We start from the raw sequence: 13,595 nt of genomic DNA on the forward strand, positions 1-13,595 counted from the left end.
CGAAGCTTTTGGCATGTCCCGCCTCCCTTGGAGATAGGAGGCTTTCCAGACTGATAAGCGAAGAGAGAAAAAAAAATCCGCCGAACGTAGCGAAGCAGGCTGGATACCAGGCTAGGCTTCCATTACCGCATTGCAACTTTTCAGGAATAGAAAGCCTGCAGTTTCTATTAGCTTGGATTCCCCATTGATGATGTGTTTGATGATGTCACTGGTGGACAGGTTTCTGAACTGCCCACAGCCCTCCTATGAGACACAGACTGAGTAGGGAAAAACAACGGTGCCATTTTATCATGAACATCAGTGAGGACCAATTATATGAAGGCAGGTTGAAAAGTGAAGTGGTCCTTTAAGGTGAGCAGGTGAGGACCATCATTTGTAACCTGCTGGAGGCCACCCACATAAGACACTCCCATCGAGGCGAGGAAGTGCCAATGCTGTGCCTATAGCTGTCGCCAATCAATCAGTGCACAAATACAAATAAACACCATTTGGCTCCTACATGGCAGAATGTGTTGTCCACAAATCTTTCTACAATAAGAACTTTTAGAATTTCTGTCAGCCTTTTCTGATCTACGTATATATGATGGACTCTTTCATAAATATTGACCAACTTATTATTTTCTCACTGGCCTGATTTGCCAGAATATTTTTTTTATAATCATGGTGCAATAGAGGTGCGGGTCTGAAGCACGTGGAGGGGGCATGACAAATCATAACATGAAACATGAACGTCCAAAGATTTCATACATTCACTTAATTCATTCAACTCAACGTTGATAAGCATGAAAAACATCAAGCAACTCAACACTTCCTCATGATAGCTTTCTATTTTTTTTATTCAAATGAGTTTCTACCCGTTTGAGCGAAAGCCCCGAATTTCTGCAAAGACTCTAGGCATCCAGCTCTAGAAGATAATATAATCACCACAGAAATGTACCACCATGGGTTTGAATCTGGCTCACACAGTGTGCCAAGTCTCTCTCTCCACACACACACACACACACACACACACACACACACACACACACACACACACACACACACACACACACACACACACACACACACACACACACACACACACACACACACACACACACACACACACACACACACACACACACACACACACACACACACACACACACACACACACACACACACACACACACCTTCCGATTCCAAGATGGTCACTCTACCTCCTGAGCCAATGCCACCAGCATCACCATAAAAACAATCTTCCAAAAAGGATAATACAAACACCGGAAAAAACATTATTTTATTCCAGTCTTCTCTCATGTAAAAATCAGATGGAGTAAACATGCAGGGATGCAATGTCTTTGTCCATCTTTCAGGGATTTCAGAGAGTCGGCGCAAACAGGAAACTCCTCAGTCGATTTGGTTCCATTTGTACACTCTCAGAGTTAAACAAACTCTCAGAATTTGCAGTCAAGCAATGTCTTGTGCCTTTCTATGTGTATGCATGTTTTCCTCATCACATCCCTGAACATGACCTGTTGTCCACTTCCTGTTGAAGCCGTCAATCAAGCGTATACTTCTTGTAGTCTCTGGACAACTGCAGACGCCAACTTCCGGTAAGCCTCAGCCTGGAAAACGCACGTGCACACACACACACACACACACACACACTTGAGAGGAGAGGAGAGGAGAGGAGAGGAGAGGAGAAGAGAAGAGAAGAGAAGAGAAGAGAAGAGAAGAGAAGAGAAGAGAAGAGAAGAGAAGAGAAGAGAAGAGAAGAGAACCAACCTCAGGGCTGTTCGGAAAGGAAACGACCACAGGCTTGCCTTTGTCCGACATCTCTCTGATGTTCAGATGGAGAGGAATGTCTCCTGGAGACAGAAACAGAGAGAGAGAATGTAAGCGACTGAACCACGGAGAGATACGGGATGGGGGCAGATTTTATTTATTTCGGTCATGATTTAACTAAACAGTTGAACATAGAGAATTAAGTATAAGGTTCTTCTTACCCAGGAACGGTACTCCCAGTGTATCTGCCAGTTGTCTGGCTCCGTCAGAACCAAAGATGTGGGTCTGATGGTTACAGTTTGGACACTGGAACACACTCATATTCTGAACCAGGCCCAAGACCTACATTAGAGTGGAGACAGTATATAAAAAAAACCCATTATGTGCTGTTTGTTCATTAATATTGTTACAATATACTGTAGAGGGATCCATCTGTGATTTTAAAAAAATCTCTCTCTCTCTGTGTATATATATACACCATGGCCCTCATTTATCAATCGAGTGTAAAATCTGCCCCAAATTCGAGTGTAGGATTCGTAGTACACCCACGTCGGGTCGGCATTTACAAAGTGATCGCAGACAGCTGTTTCTTCCTTAATTTCGTTCCGACGTTAATAAATGTGACGGCTGAAATCTATCTGGCACGCCCTATGAAATCAAGCCTCGCCCTCGTTTTTGCGACATGAACAACTGCAATACGACCTGGAAACCATGGTTACAGGGGAAAAAAAGTTTCACCTGCCACACGAAGTGCACTTTCTGACAATGCGCAGGATTCGTTTGAATCGCAGCAAAGCTTTCTGGTGTGAATGTCACCTAAGTTGCCTTGCTGCCCCCTCCCATACACACACACAGACGCACGCAACTTGTTGTATCTTAAATAAATAAACCTGCATGAATTAAATAAAGCTGTAGGACTACCCTGTCTGTTTCTCCTCTCGCTTCGCTTCCCTTGCCCGCCTCACCCCCCGCACGCACGCATGCACGCACATATCGCAATTTTCAAGCAACTGTCACTGTGTTGTTAGTTGTATATTCAATTATTAAAGTCTTTATTCATTTAATATACAACAAGATTAGTGAACGAAAACCTGAACCTGTGAACCATGAATTATATAACAAATAGGCACACACACGCAGCTGTTTTGCAAGGTGCATCTCCTGTCCTGTCTGTCTCTCTCTATCACTGTGGTCCGTCCGTGACACCGTGACCAATTGACCATGCACGTTCGACAATTTAAATTGCCTCGCTGTCAACTGTCAATTATATGAATATTGCAGGCAAAACCGTAGCCTCATGTGGCACTGCATGGACAGTGGTGGTGGTGGTGGTGGGCTGCAGGCTGGCTTAGCCTATATACTATCTCCGATGCGTTCCCACTTGCGCTGGCACGGCACATTTGGCATTCGAGCGACGCGTCGGGTTTATTAAACGAGGAGGAGATTGCACATAGGCTACTGTAACTCCAGAAAGACATCGGCCTGCTGTAGATTAGGCTACAGTAGGTTACCCAAGTTGGGACTCTCCGCAGCTGCAGCGCTGCACTATACTATCCAACGTCCCGTCATGGAAATATTTCAGCACAGACAGCCCAAATCCTCGCATGTATGCGCTCATCATGCAAAACACTGTTTAAATGGCTTATGCATCTAACTTGCAACATTGTTTTTAAATGCGCGATTTTAATTGCTTGCTTGTAAAGTTGGAAAGCTCCTACTAATTTCATATGACAAAAAGACACATCGTTGATGTATTCCTTAACTTTTTTTTACTTTTTTACATTTAACCCATATACATACCTAGTTTTATATAAACATTTTAGGAGTGAATACATATGTTTCGATGCCTGTGACAGCCTCTCAGCTGGTCAAACAATGCTGCTCCGCTGTTCTACGACAAAAAACAGGTGAGGACAAAGCGTACGACAGCTCCCGACCAGACGTGAGTTTTGTCTTGGCTCAAGTTCAAAATCAAACGTTGGCGCAAATGGTAAATGTCGAAAATTGCGGTAATTTCGGCGTACACCCATATTTTGGCGTACGCACGGTTGATAAATGAGGGCCCATGTGTGTGTGTGTGTGTGTGTGTCAAACGCTATTCATTTTTTTTTTTTACATTTGACTTTTGCAGGAGATCTCCAGTGAACACACATCATAGTAGGGATATCACCTTACCGGCACATTTACTTTTTTGAACATCTCAATACCTCTGCGTGCGTCTAACAGAGCAATGTCCTGAGGTGTGGACACTATGACCGCCCCTGGAGGACAGACACATGGAGGACACTCAATGAAAAGGCTGAAATAGAGACGTCTGTTTGTTCCCCTTGATGTATACTGGGAGTGATATGACCTAGTGTGCGTGCGTGTCTGACCTGCTATAGGGATGTTCTGTGAGATTGACAGATGTACGTCTCCAGTACCAGGGGGCATGTCTACCACCAGATAGTCCAATGACTCCCAGTCTACCTACAGGCAGGCACACACACATACAATTCAAAGGGCTTAACTGGTATGAGAATTGCCAAAGAAAAATATGCACAGCCGCACACGTGTGCGCACGCACGCACGCACGCACGCACGCACGCACGCACGCACGCACGCACGCACGCACGCACGCACGCACGCACGCACGCACGCACGCACGCACGCACGCACGCACGCACGCACGCACGCACGCACGCACGCACGCACGCACGCACGCACGCACGCACGCACGCACGCACGCACGCACGCACACACGCACACACACACACACACACACACACACACACACACACACACACACACACACACACACACACACACAGTCGAACTACAAAGATCATGAGGCCAATATTGTCTACTCTACACCAACTAAAATTAAATTAGGTATCTGAATTATACACACAAAATACAGATGACCTAAACTGAATATAGATGCCGTTTTAAGGATAAAGCCCAATTTATACTTTGTTGCACAATGGTGTCATGTACTGAAAATAGCCAATCTATAAGCTCAACGCGTGTTGCACATGCAACCCCTTGTGAGCTTATAGATCTGTTATTTTAGGTCTGCGTCTCTGCGACACTGTCTTACGATGTAGCATAAATCAGGCATAAATGGTTGCTAGCTGTCCAAAGCAACTGACCAATAACTTGTAGCCAACTTCCCCTCAACAACAAAGAGGAAGTGAACCTGACTCTGACTGCAGCTAATGTTTTTAACATTGTCCCGAGGACAAAAGGGACAATTCTTAGCAAGCTTGGTTGTCATGGAAAATAAACTATTGGAACTTGGATTTCCTTGATCATACAGTTGTTGTACACTACAGTGTAGTAATTCAGTGCTATAATGACGTTAGTGTTGGTGTCCCACCTGTCTGAGTAGTTTCTCTATGGCTGACATCACCATCAGACCCCTCCATACAATAGGAGCTGCATCATCTACTAGGAAACCCATGGACATGCTGCAAGTAGACAACACATGCAAAAAAGCATTGTGATTATTATAATGTAGACAGTCGACAGCTGTGTTGGGTTCGTTACTTTAAAAAAAGTAATACATTACTCATTTCAATAGTATAATATTATTACTTTACTTATTACTCCCTATCAAAAGTAACAGTACTGTAGTTACCAAAGGAACTTTGGTAAATGTGTACCCTAATCGGAGTGTGTGCGTATATAGTTTTAAAAATGCAAATGATGCCATATTATTTTCTATGTATCACACATGATGTGAAAACACCAGAGGAATTGGGCGACTAACCATGGAATCCCAAAGTTGGTGAGAGGTATCATCAGGTTTTCTGAAAGGATAAAAACCATGACACAAATTCAACAGGCTGGTCTATCCATTCCATTTCAACAGCTCAAGATGATCATGGCCATAATTACCATTTACACTCAGTTTGTACTATACTGTGCATGTCTGTTTTTATTGAGTGGTGTAAACCACTCCTACAACTGGCTTTGTTAGTGCAGAAAAAATGAGCATGGTTGCTATGTTCACCCGGGTGTGATTTCATTACGTCAGACATGATTTCATTACGTCAGACAGGCTATATAAGACCTTACACCACTCAGTTCACACGGGTGTGATTTTTTAGTCAATGAATCATAAATGATATAGGACATACTGTCAGAGAGCTCTGGGTTTCCCTTCAGATTCATCAACTTAGGAACAGATGGACCGTATATATCAGCATCTAACAGACCAACTGACTTAGACTTTTCAGGACAGAAAGAAGGGAAAATGTGAAAGGAATAGAGTAGTGAAAAAGGAGGGGAGGAGAAGGGAGGAGAGGCATGTAGATATATGAGTTACAGCATGCTATTGTTTAGAATGTTTTTCATCAGGCTACATATTTTTGTATTTTGAATTGCCACGCAATTAACTAAAAAACATAAATATCAGGGAGTAATGAATAACATGGTGACCTTACCGGATCATTGGCCATTAGTCCAAGGGCCAAATTCACTGTTGTAAAAATGTAGACAGAATAACAATAATACCATGAATAAAAAGAACATTCAGCCTTTTTTTTTTTACAATTTTATTTATAACATTCAGCCTTTTTGTTCATAATAATAATAATAATAATAATAAACAATTAGTTGTGTATCAGCTTGAATATGCAGAACGCATTTAAAATCAAATGCTGAAAATGTCACAATGTCGTATTCTGTTTGACATACATGGAATATATAAAACAAGAATAAGATTATTATGTCAAAGAAGGAAAAACACACCACACCTCCAGTTAAATTAGGTGATGGAGCTTAGAAATGCAAGACGTTCATTTGTGAATGCAAGCTTTTAAAATGTCTAGAAATGGGTTTTTTTCACAGTTCTGTCAATGAAGGGTCTTCTCTCCATTACAGCTACTATGAACAGAAGATGAATGAATGGTCAAAGTGACAAGGAGTACTTTTGGGGAGTAGTTTGGAGATCGAGGGGGTTCCCAGCAAAAAATGCATAAAAATCTGTCTAACCACTTTAACCCTACAGCTATTTGAAAATAGCCGATATACAATCTCACAAATTGTGAGCATGTATCGGCAATTTAAAAAAATGAAGTGAGGGGCGCTCTTATCATCGTACATCATCATGGCGTAAAATAGACACTATGCCTATTTGCTCAGACACTACTTCATTGTCAATGGAAATTTAATGTTTGTGTAGGACGAAAATCTACACTCATAGCTGAATATAGGAGGGGCTAGCGCCCCTCAAAAATGAAATCTTGAAGAATTGTGGTAAAATATGGAAATCTTGGTGTCCGCAGACAGCCAAACACACACACTGTTTGAGAACGAGTAGCAGCTTACCTGCTGTGGTGGACTTGCCCACGCCACCCTTCCCAGAGGCCACTACAATCACCTGTTTGACCCCAGAAATGGGCTTCTGTTTGGGCAGTCCCCTGGCCATCTGCTGCCTCTGTCTCTCTTGGAGGGAGTTTGCACCTCCTGAACTCTGAGAGACAGAAACAAGGAAGGACAATGAACGTAAAAAAAAGAAAACTGAGGCCTGGGCCAGACTAGCGGTCCAGGCACCTAGACTGGTTCGAGTCCTGATCCCGACGACCTTTCCTGTGTGTACAAATTAGGCATTTAGCATACACTGTTAATCCAGATCCATGCATTAGACTAGGATAAACCTCAGATGTTGGCCAAATAGTTGAATACAAAAATGAATCAATCGACTTCAAGTCTGTATTTGTACAACACATTCCTTCTAAAATTTCACAGCAAAAATCTAATCTGGTGATAATATAAGCCAATTTACTATCATTTCGCTGTGTCCCCTGTCTCTGCTGCCTAAATTAAATGCAGTCTAGCGTTTCGCCAGGAGATGTCACTATCACTGAAGCTTTAACCATTTTTGAACCAGTCGGTTCAAGTGCTTCAGTGGTTCATAAAAGCTTAATTTGCCCATCACTACTGTCAATCAATCAAGGCAAAAAAGACCAAATAACACATTGCAGTAGCAGCCTTGCTTAAGGTCCAACATTCATTGATTGATTGAAATTTATATTCACAGTTTGTAGAATGTGTACACTAAGTTCAAACGAAAGTACAGGTCAATATAGCTCTGGACTATAGCTCTAATAATTTTGCATAATGCAAAGGCATTAGAGCTATGGACCAGAGCAGAGCTACGAGGATAAAACCAGAAAAAGACTCAATTCAATTCATCAGAGAACAGAACAGTATTCCAACATGAGACACAATGTGTAAGATGAAGCACTACTGTATACAGAAGACAGTATGGGAGTCCAAATCGGAATGAAATGGAAAAGATCAACTTATCCAACATGATACACAGGAGGTGGGTCCACATGTAATGTGATGCCATAATGGCAAAAGCTGTTATGCTAAATGCTAAGCTAGGATCCCTTATTCCCTTCCCAAAGAACATCTTACCTTACAACGTGTAAAATAAGCACAGTACCAGGGGGCATGTTTTATTTCTCTCCCTGCCTGTAGCACACACGCTTTGTCAACAACACGAACGCTAGATAATCTTAGTAAACATGAAAGTTTGATGTATGTGCAGTGAGCCATGTTTGGCAGCCCTGGCTTGTGTTATTGTTAGCGAGTTGCGAAACCGTCAAACTTGCGCAAAGTCGCGCAGCACATCAGAGCCGTGGGCTCCGAATGCAAACAATACACGCAGCCTTGAGCGTCCAACGACTGTGAATAACACGCGGAACACGTCAGTCGGACTCGGTCAGTAGCACCGGGTTTTGCTTTCACAGTTTCACCCATACAGTGGAGTTCTTTGTTTTACACTTGCTTTTATAGCGTGTGAGAACGTGTACGTCACCAAGAGGGGGGCGGTGTCTGAAAAGCTTGGGACGGCCCTCTCGTGGGCATTAAATTCTAGCCCACATCACTCAGAATAGAGTGACGGTGGTATGCATTTGTAAATATTAAGCTCGTTCTTGGCGACAACATAGTGAACCAACACCAGGGTGGATAGAAAGAACGTCGGGCCCAAATACATTACAAGGACAAGGAAAATGTTGTGAACAAACACGGCTGTGCTTAGATACTTTGTTGAACATTATGTCTCTGCGCCCGTGCGCCGATCCAAGCCATTCTACGTCTTTTTGTAAACTTGTCAATCTGGGTTCCTTGATGCTGTCTCCATGCTGGAAAACTGAACATCTAATTCCGTTTTCTGGCTCATTTCCTCAACGTGACCTGCTGTGGCACTTATTTACTGAGTGAAGGGTTCTCTGCCATCCACTGGGGGCAGTAGCTCTTTAGCTTACCTGTTATGTAGAGTGAAGAAGAGAGCCATTTTGTTTGTTGTCTGTTTCATGTTCACCTTGAGAGATGCATGATGTGTTGGTTGGACATTCTTCACTTACTAACTGTAAGTTTGTTTATGTTATGCTTATGTATGGAACTATGGTGTAGTTTTTGCCTCTTTATTTTGTTTACACTCTTATGTGAGTAATTGTTTGCTTCTATACATTTTCATGTGATAATTAGCCTGCTTATTTTAGTTAATGTTTTATATGATTGTTTGTTTGTACTGCAGGGCTTCTTCATCTTTGTCATTAAAGAAACTATTTGACATTGAGGAGTGTATTTCTTCATGAAGAAGCCATGGTTGTCGTTGGATGCTCTGTCCCTGGCTGCACTTTCAGGACTGACGACGTGTCTGAAGCTCTCGCCATCGCTCTGTTGAATAATCATGGACTTGCCCATCAGAACGCACCACCTGCCGCTCCGGCCCATGCCCCGACCCCTCAGGGCCCAAAACTGGATCGGCCTAAGGTTGACGTTGGTGTGTCTATTGAGGAATGGAACGTATTCATCCGTCGTTGGGACGTCTTCTGCACCGGCTCGGGCATAGGAGCTGCCCAGGCCCCGTTCCAGCTCTTTCAGTGCGCTGGGCCTGAACTTGGTGACAGCCTGTTGAAAGCCATTCCCAACGTCGCTTCAGGGACTTTGCCAGATCTCATCACCGCTATGCGTTCACTAGCAGTCATTCCAGTCGCCACATGTGTACTGCGCACCGAGCTGCTTCAGTTACGCCAGCAACGCGACGAGACCTTCCGTGCCTTCACTGCCAGGGTGCGGGGCAAAGCAGAGACATGTGCCTATGTTACAGTATGTGTGTGTGGCGGGCATGTGGACTATACCGACCACATTATCCGCGATGTTCTGATAAATGGAATTTATGACTTAGACATACGGCGCGAGGCGCTGGGGGCACCTGACATCCTGAAGACGCCGGTTAACGACGTGGTTGCACTTGTCGAGAACAAAGAGATGGCTCGTAACGCTCTCCCATCCTCGGCCCTCTCGGCTGTGTCGTCATTCCAGCGCTTGAAGAGGGGCCCGCAGGCGAGCCCCGCCCCGACCCCAGGCCCAGCGGACAAGGCGAGAGTAGCCTCGTGCTCGGAGTGTAGGGGCACCTTTAATGTCTTTACGGAGGGGCTTCGCGGATGGAATACCAAGCCTCACCAACTTTGTATTGACTGTTATAGGACCCACCGACGCAGGAGGCGACCGCAGCCGTCCACCGGCAGTCAACAGGCCGCCATGGAGTTAGAGCCGATCTCCCAGAATGCATCTATTCAGTCCAGTGCCCGCCCTGGCCGACGTCGCAGGGGCCGTGTCAACGAACCCGTCAGGCTCGAGCACCACATTTTCTCAAGGGGCGAATGGAGGCGAGCCCGGACGAGGGACCATCCCCGTGCGCTGATCACCATCTCTGTTGACAGGCCAGTCAGGCTGAGTGGCAGCCCTAATGGCCGAGGCTTGGCCAACACGGCCAGGGTATCTGCCATTGCGGACACTGGTGCGCAGTCGGACCTTTGGTCCTTGGAGGAGTTCCTTGCCTGCGGATTCTCGCGTGATGACCTGCGTCCTGTCCGCCTCAGCATGTCAGCTGCCAATCGCTCCCCCATAGCTGTCGAGGGCGCATTCTTCGCTAGGCTCTCGACAGCCTCCGGCAGCGGTGGGGTGTCGTCCTGCCGTTCCATGGTTTACGTGAGCAGCTCAGTCCAGGCCATGTACCTCTCCTATGAGTCGTTGCTCAACCTCGGCCTCCTGCCTACGGACTTCCCGTCGGGTGACATCGGCGGGGGACACGGAGAAGAGAATGGGCCCGACACCCTTTGCACGCCGAGCCGTCCTTTATCCATCTATGCTATAAGGGCCACCAACGGTGGCTGCGCAGGCCCCCATGGCGCCCGGTGCTCATGTCCCCAGCGTACGGTCCCTCCGACACGTCCTGCAGCCCTACCATTCCCTTGCACACCGGAGAACAACAGCCGGATGAAGGATTGGCTGCTACAGACATACGCCTCGTCCACATTCAACACTTGCCCTCATCGAGCATTGCCGTGCATGGAGGGGCCACCCATCGAGATGCATGTGGACCCTGCGGCCACGCCGAGAGCATGCCACACCGCAGCCGTGGTGCCTCTGCACTGGCAGCAGAGAGTCCACGATGACCTTCTCCGTGACGAGGCCCTTGGTGTCATTGAACGTGTGCCATACGGCGAACCTGTGACGTGGTGCCATCGTATGGTGGTCGTTCGGAAGCACGATGGTTCCCCCCGCAGGGTCGTGGACCTCTCACCTCTCAACAAGTTCTGCCTACGTGAGACTTTCGCCTCCGAGTCTCCATTTCACCTTGCTCGTCGTATCCCGAAGGGCACCTGGAAGACTGTCACAGACGCCTGGAATGGCTACCACAGTGTGCCCCTGCGTGAGTCAGATCGTCATCTGACCACCTTTATCACACCCTTTGGCCGCTGGCGCTACACAAGGGCGCCACAGGGTTTCCTGTCATCAGGGGATGGCTACAACCGCCGTTTTGATGCTGTCCTCTCAGACTATGAGCGCAAAGAACGTTGTGTGGATGACACTGTCCACTACGACACCGACCTGGAGCAGCACTGGTGGAGGACCATTGACTTTCTGACACGTGTCGGCCGCTCTGGCATTGTGTTGAACCCAGATAAGTTCCAGTTTGCGTTGAGGGACGTTGATTTTGCTGGCTTCAGGGTGTCGGACGCTACCATCGAACCACTCCCCAAGTACTTGGATGCTATCCGGGACTTCCCTGCCCCAGAATCTACGACGGATATAAGGAGCTGGTTCGGACTTGTCAACCAGGTGGGTAACTATGCCCAGTTGCGCGACACGATGGCTCCATTCAAGCCGTTCCTCAGCCCACGTTGTAAGTTCTCGTGGACGCCTGAACTGGAGGAAGCATTCCAGTCGTCCAAACGTGCCATTGTTGAGGCAATCCGTGAGGGTGTGGAGATCTACGACATGCAGAAGCGCACCTGCCTCCGTCCCGACTGGTCCAGGCGTGGTGTCGGTTACTTCCTGCTCCAACAGCATTGCAGCTGCGCCTCAGGCGTACCAGACTGTTGCCCTGGAGGATGGAGGATCACCCTCGCCGGTTCACGCTTCCTGTCCCCAGCGGAGCAACGCTATGCGGCCATTGAGGGAGAGGCCCTGGCCGTGGCCTGGGGTCTGGAGCAAACACGATACTTTACGCAGGGGTGTGACAACCTTGTTGTTGTTACCGACCATAAGCCCCTGGTGAAGATTTTCGGCGACCGCACACTGGATGAGATAACGAACTCACGCCTGTTCAGGCTCAAGCAGCGTACCCTCCCGTGGCGCTTCGACATTGTGCACTTGCCAGGCAAGAGCAACCATGCTGCTGATGCGACCTCCAGACATCCTTCCCCTTCGGGTTCAGCAGACGGCCTCTCACTGGGGTTGCCGGGCATGCCTGACGACGTGGAGTCCGCACATATGGCTTCTATCCGCAACGATGCACAAGAGCTCGGGGCCATCTCCTGGTCCCTCCTTGCACGAGAAACAGCGGCTGATGCGTGCCTCGGCCGCCTTCTGTACTTGATCGAGCGTGAGGATGGAGTCGACGTGGACGACCCCGCACTGGCGAGTCTGTCACCGGTCTGTGAGTCTGTCTACGCACAGGATGGCGTCCTACTATATTGTGACCGCGTCGTGGTCCCTCCGTCTCTTCGTGACAGGGTCCTTCGGAATCTCCATGCCGCCCACCAGGGGATCTCGGCGATGGAACAGTACGCCCGTGCCATAGTCTACTGGCCTGGAATGTCGGAGGACATCCGTGCTACCAGGTACGGGTGTGCGGACTGTAACCGCAATGCACCGTCGCAAGCGGCCACGCCCCCTGTGCCGTCCTCACCGCCGTCCACCCCATTCGAGGCGGTGTTTGCTGACTTTTTTGACTATGGAGGCCGCCATTATCTGGTTGTCGGGGATCGACTTTCAGGCTGGGTGGAGGTCCTGTGCTCTACAGCAGGCACTGATTTGGGTGGCTCAGCCGGCCTAGTTCGCCACCTCCGTGCATTCTTCGGCACCTTTGGTGTACCGGTGGAACTTTCTAGCGATGGTGGCCCGGAGTTCGTAGCTGGCCAGACACAGGAATTCCTCCGCTTGTGGGACGTCCGCCATCGTGTGTCCTCTGTTGCTTTCCCGCAGTCGAACGGGAGAGCGGAAGTTGCGGTGAAGACTGCGAAGCGCCTCCTGATGTCCAACACTGGCCCGACTGGCAGTCTCGATCATGACCGCTTTCTGCGCGCCATGATACAGCTGCGCAACGCACCTGACCCGGACTGCAACCTCTCACCGGCGCAGATTGTTTATGGTCACCCCCTTCGTGGCTCGCTTGCCTTCGTCGACAGGCTTGAGAAGTTCTCGGACCCTCGTATCCGGCCGCTCTGGCGCCAGGCGTGGGCAGCGAAGGAGGATGCCCTTCGGACCCGGATGTCCCGTACCACTGAGTCTCTGAGGACTCACTCGAGATCACTCCG

General features: G+C 47.8%; 1 protein-coding gene across 2 annotated transcripts; it reads right to left on the minus strand.

Annotated features, from left to right (window-relative positions):
- Positions 1–1,262: 1,262 nt before the first annotated feature.
- Positions 1,263–8,547, minus strand: LOC306941706 (iron-sulfur cluster transfer protein NUBPL-like). 2 transcript variants are annotated; one of them, XM_079527319.1, is made up of 11 exons: positions 8,176–8,547; positions 7,081–7,225; positions 6,195–6,229; positions 5,889–5,979; positions 5,519–5,558; positions 5,126–5,216; positions 4,143–4,236; positions 3,943–4,028; positions 1,989–2,109; positions 1,768–1,850; positions 1,263–1,607 (listed from the first exon to the last, which is right to left on the minus strand). In XM_079527319.1, the coding sequence occupies exons 1-11, from the start codon at positions 8,314–8,316 to the stop codon at positions 1,545–1,547; spliced, it is 990 nt and encodes a 329-aa protein (XP_079383445.1). In that variant the 5' UTR covers positions 8,317–8,547; the 3' UTR covers positions 1,263–1,544. The 2 variants fall into 2 exon arrangements, with proteins under 2 accessions (XP_079383445.1, XP_079383446.1); XM_079527320.1 differs by lacking the exon at positions 8,176–8,547 and having other exon boundaries at positions 7,133–7,225.
- Positions 8,548–13,595: the final 5,048 nt, after the last annotated feature.

Source organism: Electrona antarctica, assembly GCF_951216825.1.
Source record: "Electrona antarctica genome assembly, chromosome: 18".
In the NCBI taxonomy this organism is placed as follows: Eukaryota; Metazoa; Chordata; class Actinopteri; order Myctophiformes; family Myctophidae; genus Electrona; species Electrona antarctica.